This window comes from Urocampus carinirostris, chromosome 3 (assembly GCF_059441175.1).
Source record: "Urocampus carinirostris isolate Australia breed hairy pipefish chromosome 3, RoL_Ucar_1.0, whole genome shotgun sequence".
Taxonomy (NCBI): domain Eukaryota; kingdom Metazoa; phylum Chordata; class Actinopteri; order Syngnathiformes; family Syngnathidae; genus Urocampus; species Urocampus carinirostris.
The window spans coordinates 51,549,175-51,576,148 of NC_142351.1; the positions used below are offsets into that span (position 1 = coordinate 51,549,175).

Below are 26,974 nucleotides of genomic sequence, written 5' to 3' on the forward strand. Positions count from 1 at the left end.
TAAACTTCAATTGAGCAACTGGTTGAAAAACACAGCTCTAAGGTCCACAATGCCATCCTCAAAAAACGAAACAAGCCTAAAGAAGACATTTATTCTCGTCTCGGTGTCCTAAACGGAAGAAACGCCAGTACCAGAATTGTTTTCGTTACAAGATCCCCCCTCAGTTTATATCAATAATCATGAGAATGCAGAGGTGGGTATTAACGGAGTACATTTACTCCGTTACATTTACTTGAGGTAGGTTTTGGGACATTTTGTACTTCTAGGGAGTATTTTTAAATCCTTATAATTTTACTTTATTTTTACTTTACTCACAGAGATAAAAGAGTGGATGTCACTCAACTTCTTGCGCCTTAACTCTGAAAAGACCAAAATGTTAGTTATTGGTCCATCGAAATGCCGTGACTTGTTAACAAAAACTGCTCTGAACATTGAAAAATGCAAGAACACCCAGAGTGACTCAGTTAAAAATTTAGGTGTCATATTTGACCCCGATCTGTCCTTTTAAACACACGTGAATAATGTTACTAGAACAGCTTTCTTCCACCTTCGCAACATTGCTAAAATTCGTCCTATGTTGTCTCAGTCAGATGCGGGGATTATAATTCACGCGTTTGTTACTTCCCGTCTCGATTACTGTAATGCACTACTCTCCGGTCTCCCGAAGTCCAAAATCGAGAGCCTTCAGTTGGTACAAAATGTTGCAGCGAGGCTTTTAACTAGGACAAGAAAGTTTGATCACATAACCCTGATTTAAGCTAACCTGCATTGGCTCCCTGTTAGCTTAAGATGTGATTTTAAGGTTCTCTTGGTCGTATACAAAATCATGCATGGACTTGCTCCCTCATGTCTTTCAGATTTAATTCCCCCCTATGTTCTGGTCCGGAGCTTTCGCTCTGAAAACGCTGGTCTACTAGTGATCCCAAGAGCCAAAAAGAAATCAGCAGGTTCAAGAGCGTTCTCCATCCGGGCCCCGGTGCTGTGGAATTCTCTTCCCCCTGAGATCCGATCTGCCACCTCAGTTGAAATGTTTAAATCTCAGCTTAAAACACACGTATACTCTATAGCATATGAATAACCTATACTTTATGTTGATAAGGGCCCGGTCACGCAGCCGTTTGCGTCTGTATCGCGGGTAAAATTTTGCGGGTTTTTTTTGCCCGTGGTTGCCCGCGATGGAAAATGCGCAAAATTGGCCAACCCGCTGTTCATCGGTGGTATGCCCGCAAAACAGACGCCGGCGACTGTTCCGCTTCCTCATCGCGTCATTCCCGCGTCATTTTCTCGTGTGGACCACGGGTATAAAAGCTGCCGAGCCGGCGTTATGCAGAGAAATGAATCTTGGCCGAAATTTGCATCCCCTCGCTACTACAACCACTTTTACCTCGTTTTATCTCACTTCTATATCACTTTTAGGGAATTTAATGGCGAACATATAACCAAAACCACTTCGTCTTGCATTTGTTGGGAATGTAATACAACTTAAACCATTCCGTCTTTGTATTTGTTGTGAATGTAATCGAACGGTAATGCACGCCGTATACAAATCACTTTTGAGCAGGTAACATGTTTATTTTGCCTTTTTCTATTCAAATCGCTCGTATTGAAACTGTTATGCACTCTACCATAAAGCTTATTTCTGCATAGAAAGCTTTACGGTAGAGTGCATAAGCCTAGATGGTAAGGCGCCCGCTTTGAGACTGGGAGGTCGGTGGTTCGCGCCCCGGCCGAATCATTCCTAAGACTTAAAAAGTGGTCGGCGGCGCCCTCTGTTGGCTGCGGCTGCATCGGCTCGCTACAACGGGTCAGGTGCAATCGACATTTCGTTCTGTGTGCATTGTTACACAGAATGACAATACAAGGAAATTATTATTATTATTATTATTATAACAGTTCTCAAAAGTGATTTATATACGGTGTGCATTACCGTTCGATTACATTCACAACAAAAACAAAGACGGAATGGTTTATGTTGTATTACATTCCCAACAAATGCAAGACGAAGTGGATTTGGTTATATGTTCGCCATTACATTCCCTAAAAGTGAGATAAAACGAGGTAAAAGTGGTTGTAGTAGCGAGGGGATGCAAATCTTAACATAACACCGGGCTGTAGAAATCATAACCGCTCAAGACACAGTCCCGTGAAGATCAAGATTTCAAGCTATGGCACCGAAGAAGCCAATATGTTATTATTGTAATCGTTTTTCATTTTTATTTTATTATCTTGTTATGAAACGAAAAATAAATGTTAAGAAACAAAAATGGATTAAGACGAGGTCACTACGGTGACGGGGATCCATGTTCACCCCCTTGACGTCTCGAGCACAACTGACGTGTGCTCGGCAAATCGCGCTGTATATACGCGGAGAAAGGCGTTTGACCGTCACACGCGTAACACGCTAATTTCACGTAATAACACCGCGATACAGGCGCAGAACATGCTATGACCGTGCTCCACCCACGATTACCTGCTGAAATTTCGCGTCCTACCCATGTGTAACCACGCCCTGGCCGCGGCCAGAGCACGTCGTTCTGCGTCATTTCTGCGTCATTACTTCGTGTGCCGCCCGCGGTAAACACGTGGTCTAAAGTTTTGAGCAGCGCAAAACTTTTTCGAGCTGCCAACCGCGTGTGAATTTCCGACCGCGTGTAAAGCACTGCTGTATCTCGTCTGTATGGCGATCTCAAAGCGTCCAACAGCATTTGCTTCACAGGCAGAAATTTCTGGCCGTGATTCAGACGCAAACGGCTGTGTGACCGGGCCCTAATATGTGTATCATTTGCCCCCATGTAGATTTTAGATGAGGGAATGGTGTCATAATACTCTGTAATAATAGTTTGCAATAGTCTTTGATCTATGCAGCCCTTTGAGACTATTTGTGATTAAGGGCTGTACAAATAAACATGACTTGACTTTTACTTGAGTAAATTTGTCATGAAAAAAAAGTACGTTACCACGCTACATTAGGGAACATTGAAGATGTTACTTTGTTACGTAATAAATCCCCTCCACGTAATTATGCGTCTGACTGTCTCCGCTAACACATAAGAGGGGGAGCACTCCTGGCCAGTGTTCCCTCTAAGCTGCACGCGTGCGCAATTGCGCACTGCTCGCACATTCTCACCACACAAGAAAATCAAGCCAGCACACAAAAATGAGGGCTCAAACTGACTAATTAAGAAGCGACTTAAGTCAAAGTTACAGTGCATGAAGGTAAAAATACACGGGTTCCCCTGACGTTGTGTCCTAATTGCGGTATTTTGAAGTCGAGTCGAAGGAGAACGAAGTTGAGTAAAGTTAGTAGAGTTTGTCGGGGAACCGGCTTCTTCGGCTCGGCTCACCTAAACGGCTCTTCAGGTTGTTTTTGCTTCTATAATCCCAACATGACCAAATGTGTAAAATTATGCACAAAATGACTTAAAGGAATGGGGGAATAGAACATAGAAGAAAAAAATACCATAATGAAAAAGTATTGAAAAGCTGAGAAAAAAAGAAACAAAAACAAGAGAAAAAAAGAAGGAAAAATTTAGAAAAAAGCCAGAAAAAAAGAAAAGAAAGAAATGTAGGAAAAAACGTAAATAGAGAACAAAAAGAAAAAAGTAACAGCTCGGAAAAAATAAACACAATTAGATTTTTTTTAAAGGAATTTTTAAAAAAGTAGAAAAAAAAACACGGAAAAAAGAAGAAAAAGTTTGTGTTGCATTCAAATAATTTCCAATTATATCAAGTGAATCTTGTTGTCAACATTGTACTTCCACTAAAAAATGTGATTAAGTACAGTTCTGTATCTTACAACTGACTAAATAAGCACCCAAAAATGTTAATTTTATGTGACAAAATATGTCAGGAAATAAAAAGAAATGGATATCTTGTGAAAGAATTGTTGTAAGAACAAACGACGTTTGTTGGCCGTACAACCTTTGCAATAGTACATGAGTCAATTCATTCAAAAGAGAAAAACAATTTTGCATTGCCGGAAACTCAGCAAAATGTAACGTGATGTCAAGTTTTTGGACATGTTTGATAATTAATTATCTTGCCACACTTGGGATTATGGTTGCTCACTGTTGTTTCAAGCGTTGCTCACCGACTTTGTGTGAACGCTCAGACCCGTGGAAAATTAGAGGGGAACATTGCTCCTGGCCTTACATTAAATGCATGTTCCCCTTAAAAAAGGTGCGAAACACCAGCATCAATATGCAACGTCTCCTTTGTTCGAGTTCATGGGCTAGCTTGTTGTTTTGCTTGCAGTGCCTGTTAAGATAAGTATTTGGGCTTTTTTTATTTTTTTGTTGATTGGATGATCTGATTGGTTGTTTTTAAAAATCAATATATATGACCTAGCTACTGTTACTCAATACTTGAGTATTTTTTTTCACCAAGTATTTTTTTATTTTTCAAGTAAGTATTTGGGTGACTACTTCTATTGGAGTAACATTATTCTGAAGTAACCGTACTTTTACTTGAGTACCATCTTCGGCTACTCTACCCACCTCTATGAGAATGACATTTTGACCAGATGTTAGTTCACAAAAGAAGGCTAAAGGTCTCTAGGTTACGCTTTTTTTCTGTCCCAGAAGGAAGCGCCACTTGTAAAATAACAAGAATAAAAACATTCAAATCACAAAACTGTGACCGTTTCCACAGACGAGCAACTGCCACACCATATTTCCATGTGTCTCGTTAGGGAGTCTGAGTGTCGCTAAGGCAAAAGCCATTGTCATGCAAAGATGAAGCAGTTGCAGATGTCACGCTTGATCAGAGAAGGAAGCTGCCACTAAATTGGCATTTAGACTGGCAGAAGGCAAGCAGGCCTCACAACTCGTCTATTTCCACGCAAAGCACTTATTTAGAACAGTCTGTCGTTTTTGTTATCTACTGGTCGGTGGAGCAGCTGCAACCTGGCAAAGTGGACTCCGCGGAGGCCGCAAGATCCATCTCTTGTCACTCAAGCAGTCACGAATTGTGATTAAAATACAGAAAGATTGCAAGTTGCTGGATGCAAAGCTCCGCGGCGTAGCGCTCTCTAGCCGAGTCTCAAGGGATGTGCGGTTGGACCAAAAGCTTTCATTTCACACTCCCCTTCTATTTGCATCTTCATCTTCAGGACCACTGGAGTGCAACGGTCCCTAGTCAGCAATTATTTTGAGTTTGCTCAATATATGTGGATCATAAGCAAAATAGATCATAACACTTTTAAAACCCCTCCTGCTTTCAAATAGCTTGAGAGGGGCTTTTAAGTTTTGTCTGCTGTGATTTCCGTGTAGGGGAAAGCGCAGGCTTACATTTCTTAAGAGTCTACAACTGAATCACAGTGTCATCTTGTGGTTCTGTCAGGTAACGTCTGGGGTGACCTTAAACGGGACTCAATCGATATCGTGATACACAAAGGCATCATATTATCTCTGTCACTATCTGTGACAGTGAAAAATGTCATCTGGAACGTTTATTGCAGATTTTGTCACTCTTTCAAGTCTCCACTAAAAATCTGCCCACAGCAGCAAAACCTTTGTTCTCATGTCCTTGGTTACTTGTTTGTCAAAACCTGTCATAGTCATTTTTACTTTAAGTAGAGTCCTTAAAAGTTGTTTACATTTTAATACAAGAGCATAAATTAGTACATCTCTAATACATTTGAAGCCAGAAAATGTCTTATTTGCCAGACTAAAATAAAGTGTAACTTCCCATTCATGATAGCAGGTTGGCACTTGTGCCCTTACTGTTAGAATGCCAAAGGCTTGTTGTCTCACCTATTGGGGTTTACTAACAAACATTGCTTTGAAAACAATATGATTAAGTATCAGCAGAAATCTAAATGTAATATTTTGTGAAAGGCTGAATTGCAAGTTAAGAGATGATATCAGTCCAAGAGGACACACTATAATGAGGACTTGATTTACACTCTAAATTTCGGATCAGAAAAAGCTGATTCCTCACCAAAAATCCAAAGAAAAATGAATACTGTTTTAAAGAATCTGTGGTACCTTCCCGGATTTTGCTGCTCCATTGTTTCACAGCCAGGCTGTGTTCAACACTCCAGCTAGACCAGGGGTCTCCGACCTGGTGCCTCCAGGCTCCCGGGTGCACCCTAAGGGCAGGTGAAGTGTCTGCGGTCCTGTTCTGAAAATACCTGACAAAGGCAGGGTCATTGTGATCTTCTACTAAAATGATTTTTTGGGTAGTAGACTGAGATCAAAAATAACCTTACTTCCTAATTATCTCTTTTTCTCTTTTTTTCTTTCTCTTTTGCTTCCTGTCTTTCTCTTATTCTCTATCTCCCTCTTTATTCCCCTTTCCTTTTTCTCTTTCACACTAATCTTTCTTTCTCTCTTATCTCTGTCTTTTTCTCTTTTTCTCTTCCCTTTCTCTCACTCTTTCTATCCCTTTTGTCTTTCTCTTTCTTTCATTTGTTCTTTCTCTCTTGTTTCCTCTTTTTCTTCTTTCTACGTTGTAAGTAGTACAAGATAATTAGTTATTTTAGAAATGCATATAAAACTGCATGCCCTTTTTCCTTCTTACACTGCCAATGGCCATGAAGTACTAACTAAATTTAAGTAAATGTAAATGTTCTGCATTTATATAGCGCTTTTCAAGTCAATGGAGACCTCCAAAAGCGCTTTACAATGTGCTTCACACTTTCCCTTTTTACATACACTAACTAACTGATAGCAGCGTCAGCATAATAAATTTGCTTTAACAAAACAGTGTTTTATTTGACCACCAGGTGTTGCTGTAACATGTAGTGCATCGGAAAACGAGTGCTAAAAAGCATAAATAAGAATACAAACTACGGAGTCTCAAAGTGACCAAACTGTATCATTTTTCTTCATTTCTTTTTGTCCACCATGCCATGAGGTTTTTTTGGGCACCCACAGCAGCAAGATGGCGACAATCAAGTCAGCTGCCTCTAGGCAAAGCTCAGGTTACTTAAAACGAATTAGAATCTTTAAACCTGGTAGCCTTAAAAATGAACAGTTATATGACAGTTTGTTTTTTTGCTCATTATTTAGCTCAATATTGTTTTTGGAATGAGTGAATTTTTTTTTACCGTTCAATGGTACTAAATAAGCCATGTCAAGCATACGGCCCATGGGTCAAATCCACCCCATTGGATGATTTAATCCGGCCTGCCGTAAATTTCTGAGTATGTCAAGAAAAAGCAAGTCTTTCGCCCATCTCTATCGAAAGTAATGCTTTTGTTAAATGAATACATACTATACATGCTCCTTACCACCACTAGAGGTCAGTGATGGTGTAAAAGAGCTGACATCCAGACTGGTTTAAAGACAATATTGTTCAGTACTTTCCTCAGCAACAGTAGATTGATGTGATGTTAGTGCTCGTTCACTGCTATCTCTTATTTTGTTATTTGTTTTTTTTATTTATTTCAAAGCAATATGACAATTGAGGCAAGCATATTTTTTTATTCACAGCTTCCACTTGTTTTTTTTTTTTTTTTTATGTTTGTGGTGAATTGGTTCAAAAGTAAAGATGAATTTACTCAACAATTAAAGTAAACAAATCATCAACACATTCAATACCAAACATGAAAGTCATGTTTTTTCCATTGATTGTGAGGAAATGTGTTTTGTTTTGAAAAGATCCCTTATCATCTGTGATTAGACTTTGTAAGGTAAGCTACAAATGTAGGCTGAATTCTAAAGCATAGTACTATAAATGAAGCTAAATATTTGCCGTTGACCTTCTGTTCATATCCGGCCTACCTGAGAAAATAAAGTCTAGATCCAGCCCCTGAGCCAAACTGGGTTGAATAAACACTATCCCTTGAAGCTGAGATCCAATGTGATTTAGCATTAAACATTTAGACATTTACACATTTTAATTTGAGTGTTTTGTTTCTATTCTTTTGTATAAACTTAAGAGAAGACAACTTTCAGGCCTTGTAGCAGATAATTTTATGAATAAACCCATTACGCTGACACAGCACAATTAGGATTTGTGAGCTCATCGCTTTCAAGCGCTTGTGTCCATCACCTACCACCTCCAAATGTGTTGTCTTATCTTATCTGTCTTATTGTCACTATCCAAAATGTCCCTTTGGAATGATGTGGTCTGGGACGACCTCGTCCCCTCACAATGAGAAAGCAGTCCTTGGTTTAGCTTCCGACTGGCTCTACAAAATGAGAAGGGTCATTTGCAAGCCTGTTGCAAGACGCACTCTCATGACACAACACAGAGATACCCTCTGACACTGCACATTAGTCTTGCTCGTAGTTGCAAACCACCAGGCGTGTCGGAGAATACGGCGCATGAATCGCAAGGCTCAAATGACTAATGGCGACCATGTTAATGAAATCATCGCATTAACGAATGCACGGCGGGTGGAAAATATGAAGAGGAGTCGTTTCTGAGATTGTAGCGTAGTGTATGTTCGGACAAGATATGCGTTTTATAGGGTGCAAACGTCTGCGTTACCTTAAAGAGACAGAGTGAAATATATAATCACTAGATGTCGCTGCATTGGGTCATGCAACCCGAAAATGAGTACAAGGAAGAATCCAAACGAGGGGACCAAACTGAACCGAAATCTTCTGATTTTAGATCGGTCAATTGAATCAAATTTATCCGGAATAAGATTAACACAATTGCCGTGAGCCACGTACAGTTTGTGAGAGGAAGAAAAGAAAGGGTGGTGTGGGAGGGGTTAGGCCGAACAATTATGTCAGCTTCTTCTAGGTGAGGCTTGTGTTAGCATCCACCATTAGGAGCAGCAAGCTCAAGGACAGCTTCTTCCATCCGGCTGTCAGGACTCTCAACTTTCTCACTGCACTACCCCCTCCGACCCCTTTGCCTCTGGCCAAATCAATGCAAAACTGATCTATTTAGATTCCGGCTATACTTTGCACATTTTTCATTCGAAAACCTCATTTATTTTTATACTTTTTTTTTACCATGTCATACCTGTCACGCTCCACGGCTCCATGCCCTTACAAACTCTCGCATTTTCCCTTACAAAATACAAAATAATCTTACACCATATTTTCTTTTCAAACGTGTTTATTTATGTAGTTTAACATGTTATATTGTACATGTGTTTCGTTATATCATATATATCGTTAATTAACATTTTGTTGTGAGATCCTGAGTTGCTCGACATGAATCAGGTTTAGTATTAAAAAAAGTTCATGTAGCTTAAACGTTCACTGTGGAAGGAAAAAATACATGCAAATATAATGAAGTAGAATAATACATTTTGTTATCCAAATTATTAATTCATTTTCTGCATTTTCTGTCTTTTTTCATTTTCTCCTTTTATACTTCCTTTTTTCTTAACTTCTTCATACAACATAATAATTCGTAATATAATGCATCAAAGCAATTGAGCCGTTTGAGAGGAGGCTCTTTTTAATGAGTTTAGCTAAAAAAGCCGGTTCTCTAAAAAGAGACGGACTTCCTTTCACTACATCAAACCGCCCGCTTCGTTTGCAACGAAAAAACGATAGCGAAATAGAGGCTACCGCGGCGAACTCATTTGACTTGATTGATTTGCTGTTTCGTGATAGTCGGTGTATACAGGATGGTACCAATAATTGACAAATTTGCCTTTTTCCATACAGATTTTCTCGTACGTCGTACACGTCTTAAAATGCATAATAAACGTACTTTGTACGGCAAAAACGTACAAGTTGACAGGTATGCATGCCATGTGGCTATTTGTTATTTGTATTGTGTCCTATTAATTGCATGTTTGCAACCGGGAAAGAGGAAGTAATTCCATCTGTGCTCTACGTTGTGTTTATAGTCCATTTGACAATAAAGTTGAAGTTTAAATCACATTTCAATGAAATAACTAGTAACTCTAACCAATTACTTTTTCAGTAACGCGCTCAATACTATTAGTTACGCACGATTAGAAGACAACACGTAACGGAAATTGTGAACTCATCGCCATATATATCCAAGTCTATAGTACAGGGGTGGCGAACAAGTTTGACACAAAGAGCCGAATTTTTTAACTGTGAGAGACAAAGAGCCACACCACGCACTGACCTGCCATGACAGATGGACACACAAAAACACACACAATTAAAAACATATTATTTCCCATAACACACTCCTTTCCATACAAGACAACAAGTATTGTTCTTGTGTTGATTTCAAGGAGAGTGTCCACCCTCAATACACACAAAAAAACTAAAGATGAAACAAGGCAAAGAGCCACAGTATATGGAAAATATGATGAGGCAAAGAGCCTCATTCTAATTGGCCAAGAGCCGCATGCGGCTCTATAGCCGCGTATTCGCCACCCCTGCTATAGTACATGAGAAATGCGGGGGCAGGTTGCCCTCTAGTGGCCTTTAGAATGAACTAGTGTAGGCGCAGAATGTGGGGTGAGAATGAATGGTGGCAGCGGGGCGACGAATGTCGCGAGAGTGTGGTTGTGTGCGGGATTTAGGAGATTGGAGTTCAATGTATTAAATAAACGAGTGCAGATTTTGGCGCTCTCCAAAAAGAAACCTGTGTAGTGGGTTTTACATAATTCACCCAAGAAACCATTGTTTAGTTAGCGAGTTCCTAGGGGGACTCTTAATTCGGCCGGCTCGAGCCACTCTCGTGTTTGTTTTGTGATTGCAAGTTTAAATGTCATTAAAGCAGCTTTCGTTGGCACCTTTGTTTGACACTCTGCCTACGACTCCCGTCTCTGCTCGCTACACCGTACGTGTTCTCTGGGAATATTGCATCAAAATGGTGTGATCCAGAACCCCGTTAAAACTACATTCTACATTATCCAATCGCTGCCACCAATGATAGAAAAAGACAAATATTGTCGCGGAAAATACGTTTTATGTGATGAAATGTAATCGTGTTGAGTTTAATTAATGTTCTGGTGAAGGGCTGACATTAAACGCGTCCACTGACCCTCTGCGCATGCGCAAGGATTACAAACCTGGCCAGTAGCAAAAAAAAAATCTCACTGGACGCGCAGGGAACGTCATCAAAACGCGCTGAATACGGTAAGACGCTTGTGTATACATTTGAATGGTCTTTGGCTGCTAGATACGGTGTCATCATGCCCATGAAAGGTAGATTCCCTATAAGAAGAACACTACAGTATCTACAGAAAGGTGACATAATCTTTAAAAATCGAGTAAAAGTCATGACAGTGAATTACAACACGAGTGGAGAACTCAGCGACGGAGCAAGGTCAGCATCGCGTAACTGCTCCATGTAGTTCATTTCCTTGCACTTGATTGTCATTCTTTATTGTTTTGCTCCGCAGGAAATTTGTTTTCTTCAACATTCCGCAGATTCAATACAAAAATCCCTGGGTGCAAATCATGATGTTCAAGAACATGACGCCGTCGCCTTTCTTGAAGTTTTATCTAGGTTGGTTGCCTGAAAACTGCACGTGCATTTCAGCATTTTCTTCACCGAAGGGTGTAGCCCCCAAATCGTCTACGAATTTATTCATACACTGCTTTTAATACATACAAAGATTAAGGAACGTTCGTAAACGTACACATTGTTACAAAAAGATGACTTACCTTGTTGTTTTCATTTTCTGCAGAAGACGGCGAACAGGTGCTAGTGGACGTGGAAGGCAAAGATCACAAAGACATAGCACAACACATCAGGACCATTTTGGGAAAATCCCAGTAAGTAGTGTGGAGGCAAAACCAGCATCAGTTCATATAGAAGCTGTAGTTAATTTTAACAATAATATGTGACCATGTAGTGGGTTTTACATAATTCACCCACGGAACCATTGTTTAGTTAGCGAGTTCCTAGGGGGACTCTTAATTCGGCCGGCTCGAGCCGCTCTCTTGTTTTGTTTTGTTATTGCAAGTTTAAATGTCATTAAAGCAGCTTTCGTTGGCACCTTTGTTTGACACTCCGCCTACGACTCCCGTCTCTGCTCGCTACAACCATTTAAATTTTGCTACGTGATCGTGCTGATGACTGACGAGCGCTAAACTTTTTTTTTTTTGCATTTAGGACAGTGTTGGAGGGGGAAGCGAAAGTTAGGATGCAGGCTTCCAACCCGGCCAACTTCGGTCCCCCAAAGTACTGCTTGCGAGAGTGCATCTGTCAAGTGGACGGTCAGGTCCCCTGCCCCGGCACCACGCCACTGCCCCGAGAGATGACGGGCAAGTACCGTGCCCAGATGAAAGCACAGCAGGAGTAAAAACTGGACATATCCTTATTGAGAAACGCTGGATGTGGCGTTAGTGGACAAAGTTGGACAATACACAAAGATGGCACATCACATGATGACTGTGGTACATCCTGGACTGTGGGATTGTGAATCCAAGCTTCAAATCTCATTCAACTTTTCGGTAGTGGAATGCTGGGTGTCACAGCAGTGGCATAGCTGGTTGGACTTTACATATATGACACCCATCATTTGATACAACAGAAAAAAAGTTGACACACAAGAGGCATATTTGATCTTGTTTACTTGTGCTGAGATGTCAATAAAGTGTAACAAATAATGCATTTGATTTATATAGCTCAAAATGAGTCACGGAAAATTAATTCAGTTAAAACAGATTTCACATGATTTAATCCACCAAGGACATGTCTTCAAGTGCCAAGGCAGAAGTGAGGCACCTAAGTTTTTTTTTTTTTTTTGTGAAAGAGAAAAAAAAATTACAACGTCCAGATATCTGGTCAAGTGCTTAGACTACTTTGTTAAATTGCTGTTCAAGTGGTATATGAATAGACACTTGATTAGTAACTGGCTCCTTTGCCTAACTGTTGGGTATCCATCTCCATGGCATCACTTGTTTGCCACCAAACTGATCCATTCATGCATTCACTTTTTGATTTGCATGACATATCTAGTGACAACTGCACCAAAAATTACCACAAGTAGCACAGCTTCCGCACATAGCAACAAATGGCTAATTTGCACCAGTCCACTGTCAAAGAACCAACATGAGAGTTGTTCGAAGGATGAGTACTGTTTTTTCGAATCCCAACTCAAGTTAAATTCTGAACATTTTTCCAAGATATTTTCGGTACTCTTTTTAAATATGCACATGGGTTAAAACTGACACACGTTTTTTCCACCAGTTCATAATAAACAGACCTATGTCAGTGACATAATTTGGCCAATTGGAGTCACTCTACTCTAGGAATCTTTAGTAATAGGGGCCAGATGCATTGGGGAATGAAAACAGTGTAGAATGACCCTTGAAGACAACAAAAACCTGGCTTCCAATACAAGCCCCAGACCTTAAAGAGCAAGATATCCAAAGACAACATAAGCTGCTAATTTCTGGGACGAACCTTTTACCCTTCAAAGAAAAACCTTGGCTGCCAAATTTGTTAATCAGTTAAAAGTAATAATGCATGAAAAGAACAACTAATATCAGCGTGTACTCAAAGCGAATACTGACTGGTATCACTGCTGCTTCCAAACTTATAGGAGCACAAAGTTCACATATGGGGCTGGACTAAATCTTTTATGTGTAGGAGTCCTCCCCCAGCACACCTCATGAGGACATGGAACGTACAAATCGCTCGGCGCTTAGTAATATATCAAAAGTGTTTGCAATAAACGGCCCACACCAGCAGTTGCGTGGCTTTAGCGCTTGTGCGCCTTCTGCTCTTTCAGGGTGTGTTGCAGCTCTCTTAAGTTCTGTGACAGCAGCTCCACTTCATCCGCTCGACCGCTGAGCTTGGCGTCGAAGATGTAGGCCCTGATGTTGTCAATCTGCTGCAGTAGCAACTCTTCCTCAATCAAGTCCACGTTGTCGTTGACGTCGTCATCGTCGCAGTCAAATGGATTGGTGGAGGCGCCTAAGTTGGAATCATCTGCAAAAGGGTTACCGCCGTCTGCATTGAGATCACCTTCCTCATCCTCCTCAAAGGGGTTTCCAGGAACACACTCGGCCTTCACATCATCTTCTTCCTCATCAAAAGGATTGCAATCTCTTTTGCCGTTGACCTCTTTCCTGCGCTCCCTCTTGATGTCCTCACAGAAAGGATTGGATGGATCTTCTTCAATAGGAGTGGCGAGCTCTTGGTGATGGGTTTCGATTGGATTTTCTACACTTGGAGGTGTAAGCTGCCCACCCAAACTTCTGAGCCTAGGTGGGGACTCCTCACCTTCCTTGGTAAGAGCGCCACCATCAGAGTCCATGACGAGCTCCAATGTGGCCTCTGAGGCAGGAGCGTCTCCTGTACTTTTGTTATCGCTATCCTTCTCCACTTCCCTGGCTTCGAGGAAGCGCAGATCACCCCAATGCTGCAAGTTCTCCTCATCAGCCAGTTTCTGCGAGAGCGCCATGGCCAGACTAGTCTGCTGTTGGTCATACTCGTCTTGCAACTGGCGCAAATTTTCCTCCAACATGTTCACTTCGTCCATTCTGTGGGCTTGTCTTGCCTGTCGCAGGAATGATTTTATGTTGTCGATCTGCTGAAGGAGGGGGTCTTGGTCCTGGTCTTGCAGTGCATGATAAGGGTCAGAGGAAGGCAACCAGCCCCCAGCTTTGCTCACTCTTGGTGCCCTGGGGGCATGCAGAGGCTCTCCATTGAGGCCAGAATGTGGCCGGCTCCTCTCTGATTCCTGTCGCCTTTTTAGGACCTCTTGGGCTGCCTGTGGAGCAAAAAAAAAAAAAAATGACGACTAAACACCAACGTCCACCGTTCTTTTTAATAACAAGTATGGTTCTGGCCTCTGACCAGTCTTTCTTGTTGGAGTTTCCTCTCTTGTTCCTGTTTCCGCTTTTCTTTCAGCTCTTCATATTTCTCCTTGGTTGGTAAGGACATAAGCCCGAGCAGTTTTTCCTTTGAGGAAAACGACAAATATGGTTTAATTATCAGGACATTGCCATGTTCATGGATATGGAAAAAGTAGTGGTTCTCAAACTGTTGTTCATAAGATAACTTTCAAACAAGTGTTTCACCTTATTAACAAAATTGCATCCTTTAGAGATGGGTACAGATACCCATCATTTGTATCAGTACAAAATCACTTGATTAATACAAAGCAGTAAAGATTTTTTTTCAGAACAAAGAAGGCAAATAAATCATACGTTCGTTTTGAAGATTTCTTTTTAAATGATCAATAACCCAAGAAAGTACAATTTAACATTTATTTTTTCTCTTTTCATCCAGATGCAAAGTTACAATGAATTCAAAATCCACCAACTTCATCATACAATTGGAATAACAAAGATAAAAAAGGGTTGATAGAAAAAAGCCAGGGTCTAATTTGGTCCCGTCCACCCAACTGCCCTGACACTTTTTACAATAGTTTATTCAAAAAACAACGTTTGTTTCTTTTACTTCTTTTGACTCATTGGCCAACAGCAAAAGGGATATAACTTTAATTAAATTTAACCATTTGGATTTTACATATACTATTTTTTTGAAGACTCAGCAATAACCACAAATGGCACAAAGAAAACAAGGGTTTAGGGACATTCTCATAACAGCTATAATTATTTTCCTTTTATTTTTGGGGGGACAGTGCAATGTTTAAGAGACTGGCCTCACCTGGACAAACAGTGTGGCTGTATAGCGCACCATCCTCTGCAACTGCAGAACCTTGGGATGCGGCGGCGGCTGCTCTTTGGCACCCAAAGTCAGAATCTTCTTGCTAAAAAAGGGAGTTGGTAGCATGCATTAAAAAAAATCAAATGGCGCGCTTAAAAGAAAAAAAAAGTGACCTCAGCGCGTCAATTAATTCATAGTATTTCTGCACTTCCAGTCGGAGTCCCCCCGCTGTCTCCAGACTGTAAGTGGTCTCGCCGGCACTACGAAAACAAGGTGGCCTCAAATCACAATGACGTAGCTTAAAAGAGGGTGCTTGCTTAAACAGGACTTACTTGAGTGACTCAGCCATTCGTATGTATTCTGGGGCCTTTTCCTCCACCTTCTCCATGCATGTCCTCAGCCTCTAGCAGGGAGACGGCAGAATAGGTCAACCCAAAAGATGGCAGCTTCCAAATTAATTTCTGCAGCGCCCTCTTGACAAGCACCAAATACAATTACCCAACTCTATTTACTTTGGGATGTACTTTTAAATAACCATGGTGATAAGATTGTTCAAACAAGGTTCTATACAAATAACATTCAATTTTGCAAAGTCTGGCCTAAGCACCAAATAGTAGGTCAATTTATTGTGAATATATTGTCAACACTAACCATAAACGCTGAATGAAAATCAACACAAACAATTTTGTGCATAAGAAGTAAAGTAAGGTTTAATTAGACTAAGGTTGAGGCTGGACGTGAGTTGACTCAGGAGCCCATGAGTTAGGCTTTAGGAGCAGTGTGGCTGTAGAACTTTACTAATAAGATTTATCAAGCAAACTTCTCAACCTTCGATGCATTCCAGTTCAAAGTCCAAATTTTGATTCTTGAAATAGATCAGATAGTAATAAGTACATAACAATAAAAACAAAATGCACCAGGACCAACATCATCTTATTATAAAAATGCGTCAATGCATTTCAGCTTATGCATCAACTGCGAACAAAAACAAAAGCAACACCATATGCAAACAGTGTCATGCTAACACAAAATACAGTGACAACTGTAGTTTTAGCTACTGTTAGAAGACTGACCCCTTTCAGGGTACCTACTGTATTGGATGACATTATTCAGTTTCCATTGCTACGCGGATGACACTCTTCTATGTCTTCCTACGGAGGAATTTGCCACAATAAACGGGAAATTTGGAGGCATGCCTCACTGAGATAAAAGAATGATTGTCGCTCAACTTTTTGCGTCTTAACTTTGAAAAGACCGAAATCTTAGCTATTGGTCCATCCAAATGCCGTGATTTGTTCTCAAAAACTGCTCTCTCTTCTGTGTTTACCCTGGAATACCATGTCCAATCTCATTGTAAACAATGTTCACAACACTGTTAACAATGACGACAAAGAAATTTGTAATTCTAATTGATGCCAGAAAGTTGTTTGGGAGGTGGAAGCGGAAGTATTGCATTCCGGGTGTCCATCCCAAAATAGTAGCAACAATGCAATGACAGAAGCGTGGTTAAAATAACAGCACTGAGGATCACAGTTTGATTTCCATTGGAAAAATAAGAAGGGACTGACTGATGATGTACATCCCTGACAAATGACAAGGAGGTAAAATGTGGTCAAAGGCCCATAAAGACCTTCTCAGCTTCAATTGTGATGAAGGTTTCAGGAGCCACGTTTGGACTAACCTGGTAAAGCTTGACTATATCGGGTACAAGGTCTTTCTCCTCCAACTTGTGCTGCCTTTTCAGCAGCTGGTCCATACAGTGGTGACAACAGCGAATCTTCTCATCGTCCTTATCGTCCAAGATGGATGTTACGCTACTTAGGCTGCTCAAGCTGCCTCTCCTGGAGCCAATCCCACCACTGGTACCAGACCACTGACTGCGGCCTACGCCGGGGACACTCAGAGCCTCGCGTGTCCCGTTGATTAGCTTTTCTGCCAAGGCAAAAGCATTTAAAAGTCATTCACCACCTAATGAAATTTACAGATAGCCCCATTTCAAAATTTACATGGGCATAAAAAGTAAGAAACTAAGAAGTTTGCTATACTGAATATGAGACTGCGAATGTTTTTTTTTGTTTAGCATAGAAAGGAACTGTTTTTGATAAGCTCAATTTTTAATGGTCCTTTTTGGGGGTAGGGACAAAGGTCAGGGTTTGGCTGAAGGAGAGATTTGACATTGTTTGATTCAAAAAATGTTCAGTAACCTTTTAAAGACTCCGTAAAGTTTTATCAACAAAAAAAGAGTCAAGGAAATATTTTTATTTCTAGTCCAGGGGTGTCAAACATTTTTTAGCTCAAGTCCACATGGTAGAAAAAGCATTCTCACGGAGCCGGACTACTAAATGGCATAAAGTCTATTAGCTGGATGGCTCAGGGTTTTTTTTTTTTTTGAAGGCTCACACTTAAATTATGATTCGGGGATGTAGATTTGATTATAAAACAATTATTGTTTTTTTTCACCAAGATTTAATCTCTTGTAGTGTTTATCAATTTTGCATTTGTAAAAATACAGTGGCAAAACAACATTTGAATTTATTTACAGTCCAGTTTATATCTTTTTGTGAAACTCATGCGGCCCGGAAAGTGACAAAAATAGCACAGGCCAATTTGAAAAAGTGATATAGAAGATTCCAGTCTATCTACTTTTTATTTTTTCATGATAATATTTAATGTTTTATGTTGAATATGGAAACTTCACTGTTAGAAGTTCATATCTATTATATGGAGAAAAAGTTATAGCATCTTAAAACTTCTGCAAAGACACCTCGGTACTATTTTTTAAAATTTTGTATTTTTTGTATTGCCTTAAACAGCGCGTCCTTGATTTTTATTTTATGTAAAATAATACCCGAATAGGTTTTCTCAATGTTTTCTGGTTTATTAATGGTAGTCACCAAATACAGCAACAGTGGGCGCTTTACGAGTGGCGCCTGGCATTGGCAACATCTAGTAAACATATTTAAAACTGTAGGTCATTGTGGCTCATTTTTCTCTTGTGGTTCTCTCAGTATTGTCTTGCTGGGCACATAAAATGATGTGGCAAGCCACAATTTGTTCAGCGTGCCATGAGTTTGACACAGGTTCTAGTCGATCCGGAACAGTCAACATCGCATCGCATACAACTGGATGCCCAACATGTCGCTTGAGTTCATTCTTAAAGCAATAGTATCTAGTGCAGGGGTCAGGAACCTTTTTGACTCAAGAGCCATAAGAGCAAAATATTTAGATTTTGTATTGGGATAGAGACAATATATTTTGAGACAAAATTCAACAAAACCTCTAAACCCACTCTCCAGACAGTTATTCTCCGGCACATTCTATTTCGCTGTGTGAGATTTGATGATTTTATCAAATTCATAAAATAAGAATAATACCAGAGCCTGGGTTCCAAATGTCAACAAATATACCTCTTTAAACTTGTCTCACTCCAGCAATTACTTGAAATGGTTGAGGCTCATTTTGAATGTCATTTTTTAAATAATGGTTTCAAAACAAGGTGCAAGTAGTTATTTCGTAAATACGTAACAAAATTCTGAAAACTAGGATCCTGACGTACTGCATTTAATTTCAGCGTAGACGGCACAGTGCGAGAGACAGGAGGGAGTGCTTGCGCTCTTTGCAAAGCTCCACCCATCCCTACCACTCACCCAATCGAAATGCTCTTGGTGCTTGATAAAGTTAAAACGTATATAAACTCTATGTTGGCAGAATTAAACAAATAAAAACAAGCATTAAGGTAAATAAAATTTATTAGCATTGTCCGGTGGCCGATGGGCCACCACACTCGCCCCGGCTGGGTTCCGGCCACTCTGCACGCCCCCGTGTGTCTAGTTAACGTCATTCACACAGGAAACAGAAATACACCGGAAATGCGACTTCAAAATAAAAGAGTACAAGACTGATAAACGTACAAGAGATGCAATTAGACTGATTATTGAAACGTTACTTCATGTGTGTGTGTGTGTAAGATTGTTTTTATACTTAGGAATATGAAAACAAGTTATATGCACACAGTGAATTCTGAGAAATGTTACAACCAAAACGACCAACCTATCAGTGCTCTTCTTGGGTTTTGTCGTATTTACAGTTTGTTATGTGGATTTCATCATAAGGAGTCTCAACAGTGAACACGGATTATTTATTGAGCTCCTATATAAAGGATTCTTTAGAATTGGTTTAGGGTGTGACACCTTGACTGTTAACTGTAGTAAAATGTCAATTAATTCATTCATTCATTTTTTTGGGGGGGCAATGCTCCTATGTTGACATCCAGGAGTACTTCCACAAACATGAGCGCATCGCATGTGACATCACGTATCCTCTTTTTCGCAAGCGGGACACTTTTGTGGCGGTCACACAGGAAATAAGGTCGCATACAGGTCACATTTAGTTGGAATTTTGAACGATCAAGAAAAACATCACATTTCATCAAAAAATTGTAATTGTGCATTACGCTCTGCAGTGTAAACTTAGCCTAAAGCCGCCTTTCAAGACACTGAGAAAGAACTCTCAGAATGAGCAACAAACATGTAAATCATTAAACTTGATCAAGTGAGCGGCGGAAACGAGGTAGGACATTAGAATCAATACATACGAGCGAGAGGCAAAGGGACAAAGTCCACGCATTTCCTGCACATGATGGAACCACACAGACGACAATGGTGCCGCCGGTTCCGAATGTTAAACTTGCTTCCGCAGTCGGGACAAAAGGGAACATCAGAGTCGTTGACCCAGGACACCACTGACTTTTCGATAGCTGTAAAAGGAAGAAAGTTAAAAGACGCAGCTGCAGATGTTTCCAAAGCAAGACAAGGTCTTCGCCATTTACCAACCTCGGATTTTGCCTGCGTCGGAGTTGGTCCTATCGAAGGATGTCAGCTGAGGAGACATTTTATATTTAAGTTCTAATAACTGAGAGAAGACCAGGAAGGTTTATACAGCGAGTCAATCTTACCTTTTCTAGCCTAATAATGAGTTTGTTGACCTCGATGACATAGTGATCGATTCTTGCAGCGCGCTGCTTTTTGAAGAAATCCAAGTGACTCCGCGTTGCTCCTGCAGGAAACGCTGATTAACGTTTCAATTTTTTACAAGGTATGGGCCATCTACCAGTTTAGAATACCAGATCAGGGTTTATTTTGTCCCTGACATTATAACTGGCAGTCTCAAGGGAATATGATTAGTTGCAAGATAAGATTGATAAACAAACTTTACAACTTCTACAACTTTACAGATAACGGATGAGGCCAGATGATTTTTTTTTTCTTATTCTCAGTCGGGCAAGCAGAAACAGGCTGAGCAGTTACACACAGAAGGAGGAAGGAATGGATTAATCCAACAGAACACACTAATGACAACTGGATTCATCAAAATTTGACATTTTGAAAATGTACACAAAAAAAACAATGAAATGTATTAAGGCTAATTGGATCCACTCTCTGCTGATTGATATTTACAGTACATGCTATTTGGTAGTGATGTGCTTCTCGGTTCAAATCCCTGAAACATGCGCCAAGTATTTTAGATGAGTGGTTCATGAACTGCGAGTCATAGTGTGTGTTGATGGGGTAAGCAGTGACGTTTGAACCCCAGCGAAGAGAGTGTACCACATGACTGATTCAGAAAATGATCCGCTAAATTTGAGTGTAATTCATAATAAAAGCGCAAAAGTAACGCTTTGGATCTCCCTTAACTTCACCTCAGTCCAAAAACTGGAAAGAACGTCTGACATGAAATGAGTTATATAAAAATGAATAAGCACTTTATTGTCCTTATTATTTCACATTTTTCACTAGTTGCATACGCACAATCATAGACAAAGTAACACAGAACATTTTATGTTAAACACTCTTCAAATATATATAATACATTTACAGTATATCATTTTATATACATAATTATATATTAATCAGAGAATTATTTACACCCCTGATATTTCATTGCATACATCACTACTATTTAAGTGACGAACTGTAAATATTAACTTAGTATTAAACATGATTCAAACTTGTTATTATTGATATCTGAATGTTTTGCCCAGACTGAAATCTTAATTACTCAAAATGACTGATAAGAGGGATATAAACACATATTTATTTATCTGATTTTTCCAGGACCAAGTGGAGGGAGAGAATATGGGGGCAGTGGGTGCTTGTGATCCTCAAATTGAGCTATCAGTTTTAAAGAAGATACCATAGAAACAATTTATTTCAATTTAATGTGGTGCAAACAAAAATATTGGGCTGCAACAACAAATTGCTAAACGATCAAAATTGATTATGTAAAGCGTCAGAAACTAATCACCTCGTCGTTCCATTGTGTTGCGCAAATCATGAGCCACTTAGAACGTTATTCAATGCAAATAAGTGAATTGGATTTCGTTGTGAAGTTGTAGTACCACTTTGGTCCAGCCTTGAACACGTTTCTCTAAAAGTATCTTACTTTTTTTACCATTTTTTTTAACATTGCATCATTACAAACATAATTGGCTTGAAACAGGCAAATACTACAAAATTAGCAAGGGAACAGAAAGTGCTGCAGAGATACAGAGAAAAAATATGAAAATAAATAATAAAAGATTTAAGTAAAAAGAAAAACAATAATGATGAAAATATTTATGTGAACACAAGGGGCAGCCTTTTAAGCATATTGTAAATTATTTGGACATAGGGAATTTTCATCATATTCCAAAATAAACCAAAACACCAAATTCGTTAAAAACTGTTTTAAAACTGGGTTTACATATATTAGATTTTTGCCAGATAAAAATTTTGCTACACATAAAAATTTGATTCATGGCACTTCATTCATTTTTGTTTTGTGTGATAAGTCCAAATGTAATATGATCTTTGGATAAGGCGGTAGGGAAAGCGTATCTTACACATTTGCAGGTGTATAGCATACATTTGTATGTCTCATCTCATCTCATTAACTGCACCGCTTATCCTCAGTAAGGTCGCGGGGGTGCTGGAGCCCATCCCAGCAATCATCGGGCAGTGGGCAGGGGACACCCTGAACTGGTTGCCAGCCAATACATTTGTATGTATATTTGTTTATTGTTATTTGTCAAAGACTTCACTATCACTATTTTTCCAAATCTTTAATATTTGAATAAAGAAGGAAATCATAAATGCCTTTATTAAAAATCAGATTCATCGAAAGAATAATCGACCTATTCATCGATTAATTAGAAAAAAAAACGTTAGTTGTGGCCCTAAATTTTTTTAATATTTAATCTTTTAAAAGTCTATTTACCTAAAAGGATAAATTCATCAAAACATCTAGGACCTTTTAAACTGTCTTAATACAACTATAGTTTTGCTGACTGTGACGGAATAGTAAACTAGAAAAAAGGTCCATGTTATGTTGGTGAAATCTCACCCAGCTCTTGGGGCTCCCACATGTACGGGTCCACTCCACCGTAGTAGAAGGACTCATAAGCGCCAGCGTCCCCTCTTTCGTCACCATCCCGCTTCAGCAGCTTGTCTTTAGCTTTCTTTGCTTTCTGGACCAAACCTAAAAATTCCAGACACCAGTTAATCTGACTTGATAGGTTCACTTAAACCAGAGGTCGGGAACTTATGGCTCGCGAGTCATATACGACTCAAAGATAAAATGTAACCATTAAACATTTCTCTGGGACATTCCAAAGTCATATGGTTAAACCAAGGTACATGTGAAGACGAAGCATCACTGACACAAGCCAAGGTTCAAACCAGTACCCTGCATATAGGGCACACTTTTAACCAGTTTACAGTCAGGGTGTCGTACTAACATACCCCGTTTTGGCAGTTGGTCACAAAGAAATCCTTTAAATTGAAGCTCGGTAAACTATGCACGTTCACGGTAAATATACTGCATTTTCCGCACTTAAAGCGCACCTAAAAGCCTTTATTTTTTCAAAAGCTGACCATGCACCTTATGATACAGTGCGCCTTATATATATATGAATCAATATTGAGTTGCAAGGTTTCGCAACTAAGGCAAGCAGCCGCCGACTAGATTTTCCCCCATAAGCGAAGTTGTCCGCGGTGTATGCTGGGATATATATACACCGGCGTCTCATTTCCTAACCATTGTGTCAATCATCATTTGAATCGATCACTATTGGCTAAAGTTATTCGGAGGCGGGTCCTTTTTAGCATTTAAAGGCTCGCATAGGCTTCAGCGGGGCAAAACAAAGCCTGCAATTGGCCGAAAAAGATTAATGTGAATCACATGTTAGGTTGCTCTACGACAATGGTTCCCAAACTTGTGCAGGCTGGCGCCTCCTCGGCTCCCCAGTGGAGTCCTTTGCTGTCCACACAGCGAAAAAGAAAATGGAAACTAAGAAATGGTTGCCATTTCTTGAATCCCAAGAGTTAAACCTTCCTAATGATATGTGGAATAACGCATTTGAGTGATTGGTGATATCCTACAGACACCGTGTCCGTATGTGTCTGAGACACGAATTTGCTTATTCGTAAGCTGTCGGATTTTTAAGGGGTTAATACGTTTGACTGATACATAAGACTGTTTTGTTGACGTTCCTACTGTAGTGCCTTATAGTCCGGTGCGCCTTATGTATGGAAAATGTATGACAAAAAAATATTTTTGGGGGGTGCGCCTTATAACCTGGTGCAATTTATAGTTCAGAAAATACGGTACTTATGATGAAAACCCCCAAAAAACATTGCAAAAAACACACAAAACGCCAGCAAAATTTGATTGGGTAAGCAGTAGACGAGGGCGGGTCCCTGCACACATTCTTAGTTGGGCTGTGGAGCTTCTGCCTGTGCCATATTGGCTACTAGATCAAATTTGTCATCACCATAAAACGTTAACAAAGTTGTATTCTCAATGTATTTGTGAAAGATGAATAAAGACTGACTTGGGAATAGTAATCATGAGTATTTTTTTGCTTATTTTAATTTGGACAAACAAGTACATTCCAGTCCAATTTTTTAGGGTTCCTAAAAAGATTTTTTTTTTTGTCAACAATTATCTGACAATATTTATTTTGTATACCATCTATTAATTTTGGTAACATATATTGCCTTTGTCAAAATAAATTGTAAAAAAAATATTTGAGAGAGATATAAATAATTAAAAATGTTTAAATAAGCCTTTTTATCCTGGACAGCTTCATGCTTTTATTTGAGTGAAGTTAATCTAGATCAAGCATTCTATTCTACGTTTTTTTTTTAACTTTTGACATTGTAGATCAAAATTATTTCAGAGAATCTCTGTCCTTTGTGGCCAGACTCACCCAAAGCATTAATAGCATAGTCTAATTTGAGTTCAGTGGTAGAAAAAAATAAAGTGTGATTTTGCAGAGTATATATCAACAATTGGCTTCTACTGAATACATCTATTTAGCAATATTACAGCTTGATAAAGGTGTACTAGAAATTGGGCAAGCCCGAAGCGCGGAGTCGTTCATCTGTCAGGCATGCCAGCACTATGTTGACCAGAACGGTATCCTACTTTTCAGTTGGCCCCTGACGTGCCAATCCTCCCCAGAATGCTCGTCTTCGTAATGCTCCTGGAGTTGGTAAAACGATTGCAGGTCCTTCAGACAGAGAGGGCAGAGGAAGCCCTCTTTCACCTCACCAGCCGCTTCCTCCTCAAAAGGATTCGGATATCCGCTAGCGGCCATGACAGAAGAAATGCTGCATCCACGCCGGAGTCACGCCGCTGTCCAGAGGGAGGCTGGCCATGTTAGCTCCTCCTTCAGCCTGCAAAATACACCAGATTTATTGTGTGCGTTTGCTTTCTTTTGACTTGCACTGGTCCATATTGTGTTACCTGTTGGACTACAAGTATCTATACGTACAAGCATCTGTTGTCCCTTTTGCAGACAGAACCGAATAGCGTCTTTCTCAAAGTGGCGCGTGTAGTAGCCCTTACAAAATAATCATTTTCACAGAGGGTTCCAGCATGAGAAAAGCCCACCAATCACCATGCAGGTTGTATCTTGAATTTTCTAAACAAAGGCTGGGAGATTTGACGTATTTTCTGTTCCCGAAAAAAATAAGTGCTCGAGTCACAGCCTGTATGAAGACACCAGAGTAAAAAAATGCCCAAAAATTATTGCATATTTTACATGTAGTGAACCATGCGTACTTTCAATAAATGCATTAAGGAAAATTAATGTACATTTCTTGAAGTATTAGATGTTAGAGAAGTTGCTACCGGTATAATTGCAGGCTTGAAATGTCTTTTAACATCCTTTTGTAGGATAAGATTTAATTTTAATGTGCTGTGCCTAAACAAAAAGCTATAAATAATGGCAGTGAAATTGTCAACTACAGTGACCGTGCAAATGCTTGCGCCCTTTTTTCAATGAGCGAGCCCGTTTAAATAATTTGTTCATTTCAGTCTTTTGACAAGCAGCGACTTCATTACATAAATAGAACTTCTAAGGTCAGAAATTCATTCAAGTGCAAGATTTTGATAATGCAACTCTTTGATCATTTCCAAGACTTTGTGGAGATGACAAACTGATGTGGGTCACAGCTTTTAATTAGTATATGGAAACAGAGAGTTGATTGCAACGCATTTTCAATTAAAAAAATACTAAAAAGTAAGTATTCCAATCAAAGACCATTATGTTGATTCTTTGGGCACCAGCGAGCTGGTTTCATTGCGTTCTCAGGGGAATGATTTGAGACTTCTAAGGAAGCATTTGGAAAAAGTGGCGAACATACGTTGTGGGCGTCACCCTTATAAAAAAAACCATAAGCATACCTTTTCGTAAATTTCCGTCTAAGGAGAGCAAAAGTCGCCCAAAATTACCCAAGTTAAGCGAAAGAGTTGACAGGGGGTGGCTGGCAACGTCAGTGTAAATTGCCAGCAGCGACATCGGCTAAGCGATGCTAGCGCAAAGCTCCTGTCCTTGGTTCCTCGTCGTTGCAAATATAACAGACAACACCTCGCACACAAAAACAGCTCAACTCAAAAGTATAAATTCTTTGGTACTTACATTTTTTGCCAGCCGGTGTTTGGCAGCTGCACAACATCACCCTGGCCTTGTAGGGCGAGCCCTCAGCCTGCCCGCGCGGTCATGTGACGCAAAAATCAGTAGGTGCGTACGGATAGTGAGAAGGGACAGACATCTCCGCAGGATCTAGGAACTACAACTAGAGAAGCCGACGTGGGACAAGTTTTGTGCCACCCTTGGATTGTTATAATTTGGGTTATTGAGTGATGACGTAGAATAATAATGACTTTGAAAGTGTTGAAAAATGGAAATGGACGCCAATGAATAAAACTATAGTAATGAACTTACTTAAGTATTCACCATATTTGTTGTTAAAAAAATCAATTACCGTAAAACTTAAAGGGACAGTTCGTATCAAATGACCAATAGATGTCGTTGTATTTTCATATGCAAACAAAAACGAGTTCCAAAAAGCACACAGAAAAAGGAAAATTATTGAGTCTCAAAGGCACCAAAGAGTATAATGTTTCTGCTCATTTGTTTTTGCCCGGTTTTTCATAAGGTTTGAGGTTATTGGGTACC

General features: G+C 39.8%; 2 protein-coding genes across 6 annotated transcripts; one reads left to right on the forward strand and one right to left on the reverse strand.

Annotated features, from left to right (window-relative positions):
* Positions 1–10,927: 10,927 nt before the first annotated feature.
* mrps25 (mitochondrial ribosomal protein S25) lies at positions 10,928–12,458 on the forward strand. The gene is made up of 4 exons (XM_088332308.1): positions 10,928–11,169; positions 11,246–11,352; positions 11,534–11,621; positions 11,962–12,458. Exons 1-4 carry the CDS (start codon positions 11,036–11,038, stop codon positions 12,149–12,151), a joined length of 519 nt encoding a protein of 172 aa, XP_088188434.1. The 5' UTR covers positions 10,928–11,035; the 3' UTR covers positions 12,152–12,458.
* rbsn (rabenosyn, RAB effector) lies at positions 12,406–26,533 on the reverse strand. 5 transcript variants are annotated; one of them, XM_088332303.1, is made up of 13 exons: positions 26,435–26,522; positions 25,286–25,502; positions 24,937–25,187; positions 22,852–22,986; positions 20,426–20,526; positions 20,304–20,349; positions 20,066–20,227; positions 17,153–17,403; positions 15,804–15,874; positions 15,645–15,731; positions 15,472–15,574; positions 14,656–14,760; positions 12,406–14,569 (listed from the first exon to the last, which is right to left on the reverse strand). In XM_088332303.1, the coding sequence occupies exons 3-13, from the start codon at positions 25,106–25,108 to the stop codon at positions 13,556–13,558; spliced, it is 2,247 nt and encodes a 748-aa protein (XP_088188429.1). In that variant the 5' UTR covers positions 25,109–25,187; positions 25,286–25,502; positions 26,435–26,522; the 3' UTR covers positions 12,406–13,555. The 5 variants fall into 5 exon arrangements, with proteins under 5 accessions (XP_088188429.1, XP_088188430.1, XP_088188431.1 ...); XM_088332304.1 differs by having other exon boundaries at positions 25,258–25,502; XM_088332305.1 differs by having other exon boundaries at positions 25,286–25,354; positions 26,435–26,507.
* Between the last annotated feature and the right edge of the window lie 441 nt (positions 26,534–26,974).

What these genes read in the sequence shown, in the direction of transcription:
- mrps25 (XM_088332308.1), top strand. Translation starts at nt 11,036, where the DNA reads ATGCCCATGAAAGGTAGATTCCCTATAAGAAGAACACTACAGTATCTA. An exon ending in TTTCTTGAAGTTTTATCTAG is followed by an intron (nt 11,353 to 11,533) that starts GTTGGTTGCCTG and finishes CATTTTCTGCAG; the next exon opens with AAGACGGCGAACAGGTGCTA. An exon ending in ACCATTTTGGGAAAATCCCA is followed by an intron (nt 11,622 to 11,961) that starts GTAAGTAGTGTG and finishes TTTTGCATTTAG; the next exon opens with GACAGTGTTGGAGGGGGAAG.
- rbsn (XM_088332302.1), bottom strand. Translation starts at nt 25,108, where the DNA reads ATGGCCGCTAGCGGATATCCGAATCCTTTTGAGGAGGAAGCGGCTGGT. An exon ending in CGTCAGGGGCCAACTGAAAA is followed by an intron (nt 22,987 to 24,936) that starts GTAGGATACCGT and finishes TGGAATTTTTAG; the next exon opens with GTTTGGTCCAGAAAGCAAAG. An exon ending in CAGCCACACTGTTTGTCCAG is followed by an intron (nt 14,761 to 15,471) that starts GTGAGGCCAGTC and finishes TTTTCCTCAAAG; the next exon opens with GAAAAACTGCTCGGGCTTAT.